Raw genomic sequence first — 2289 nt, forward strand, 5'->3', positions numbered from 1 at the left:
GCTTGTCTTACCACAGAGTCCGTCTCCAAACGTCCAACGCTGTACCCAATCCCGTGGCAGTGACTCATAGTGCGCCGGCCGGTCAGCCAAATCGCACCCAACAGGCGATGGCAAAGGCATTCCGGTCTTGATACCAGCTAGACCGCAGGAAATCACAGCAGCTAGGGCCAGATAAGGATTGCACGTGGCGTCCATACACTTGACCTCGAAATTGTTGGGGAGACCAGTAGCATTCACCGCCAACGTATCGATACCGCACAACCTTACAGGGGCCTCCTTGTCCTCATAAGCCCAACAACGATAAGTACCAGCCCAGAAGCCATCGACCATCCGTCGAAAGGAATTGGTCGTTGGCATGCTCACACCAGTAAGAGCACATAAGTGGTCCAATACACCGGCCATGAACTGCTCCCCCTTCACGGACAGACCATAAGGTCCATTGTCAGACACAAATGCATTGGAGCATCCATTCAATGGCTTGCCACCTTCACCAACCTCATAGAAGCTCCAATGGGAATGCATGCCGGAACCAACACATATCTCGCTGGGCTTAGGAAGAAGGCACAGTCCTAGGCCGTGCTTGCCTGCGACCCTACGCAAAGTCTGGCGAATAGTCACCACCGAATCCGCTATTTTCACTGGCTCATCACAGTATCTCACAGATAGCTCGAATTGCCCCCACGAGGATTCAGCATGGCAAGAGTCAATCGGACGACAACCATTCGGCTGCTGGTCCAAAGCCTCCAACAGGTCCGCCATAAAGCCTGCGAAGCGCGGCTCTGACAGGGCGGCATCATCACTAAAATTACAAGGTCGTCCTAAAGGCTTAAACGGCATGCCGCCAGGGGCCATGGCAGCTTTCTCGAAGAGCATGAACTCAACCTCGACACCGCACTGTATGCGGAGACCGAATTCCTTCTCAGCTCGCAGGCATTGCTCAATGAGCACGGACCGTGGGCACACACCAGGGCGTCCAGATACAGGGTCGAACAAATTGCCATACACATAAGCAGCCGCTCGAGAGACCCCAGGTTCGACCCTCGGTCCCGGCAATATGCTCAGAGTAGAGAAATCCCCGAGCAAGTTGTGAGAACCCTGAGCCGAAGAATCTCCGCAAATAACATCCCCGAAAACTGGAAGGGCGTTAACGCAGGAAACGAGAGGAACTCCTTTCAGAAGATCCTCCACCGTGCAGCTGTCGTTGAGGACGATCGACTTGCTCCTGATTTGACCACTAACATCACAGCTCACATACCGTAACATGGCCACTTTCATAACCCTAAGGGCGTACAACAGCGCCCGACCAAGTTGAAACTGGTTGGCAGAAAACTCCATCTTTGAGGGAACGAAGTACTTATAATTACACTTGATCTCAGGAAGTGAGTTGAACACCGTAACTTCAGTAGTCGGCACTGAGGCAGCCACTACAGGGACAGCACTGACCAAGTCTTGACTAACACCGTCAACAGGAATTCCCTCGAGCTCTTCCAAGGCATCATGTGTCGTAATAATCCTTGCGAAACCAGCCATGTTCCTTAAGCCAGCGGTATGATCTACCTCGCTGAGCGCAACACAGGCATCATCAACCACCGTGACCAGGAAGCCCACATCAGCAGCATCTCGAACACAGGACTCCACGCATTGATTCGTCAGCTGCCCGACCACAAGTAAATGCTTCACATTCACGTTGCGGAGGACGTACTCAATGTTGGTACTCTGGAAAACCGAGCAAGAGGTTTTTGGTATCATTATGTCGTCAGCTTCTGGTTCGATTTGGGAGAGTATCTTGGCACCAGGGCTCCCATGGGGGACAAGTAGCGGCCTAGAAGGACCTCCAGATAACTTGTAGTCGAGACTAGCATCTCTGCAGTCACGGGTTAGAGCTTCTATGTACGTGTAAATGACTTCGTTCTTGACCTTGTCCTTCCGAGCACACTGTAGTAGCTTCGAAATGTTATCCAGCACCGTGCTCAACTTGGCGAAGAAGTAGGAACCCTCAGAAGACTGATGAGCCTCCCACACGCCTTCCCCAGCCACTGAGCATTGCCGCTGTATGTCAATGACCAGTACTGCAGTCCTCCCATAGGAACCAAGGGGCACATCGCGCTGAGATGGTACGCGTAGATCAAAAGCAGGAGAACCGTTCGAAGCAGAGCAATGAGCTGTCATGTAAGGAACGTGCACAGTGGGCTGGTAACTGAGAGGTCACTACTAGTACAGTAGATTACTGGAATCGCCATGTTAAGTTTCGCCGTACGATGATAATAGACCGTTGAGGAAAGGATAGCA

At 52.1% G+C, this 2289-nt stretch overlaps 1 protein-coding gene across 1 annotated transcript in view; it reads right to left on the minus strand.

Moving 5' to 3' along the window:
• The window catches only part of Pmar_PMAR006334 (glutamate synthetase, putative), a gene marked incomplete at both ends in the record, with an annotated part of 2352 nt that extends 183 nt beyond the window's left edge, over positions 1 to 2169 (minus strand). Inside the window, one exon of the mRNA XM_002779732.1 lies at positions 12 to 2169. Within this exon, the coding sequence (XP_002779778.1) occupies positions 12 to 2169 (2158 nt within the window). The remainder of the gene's footprint in view (positions 1 to 11) is intronic.
• Between the last annotated feature and the right edge of the window lie 120 nt (positions 2170 to 2289).

This window comes from Perkinsus marinus (genome assembly GCF_000006405.1).
Source record: "Perkinsus marinus ATCC 50983 genomic scaffold scf_1104296945554, whole genome shotgun sequence".
NCBI classification, from domain to species: domain Eukaryota; phylum Perkinsozoa; order Perkinsida; family Perkinsidae; genus Perkinsus; species Perkinsus marinus.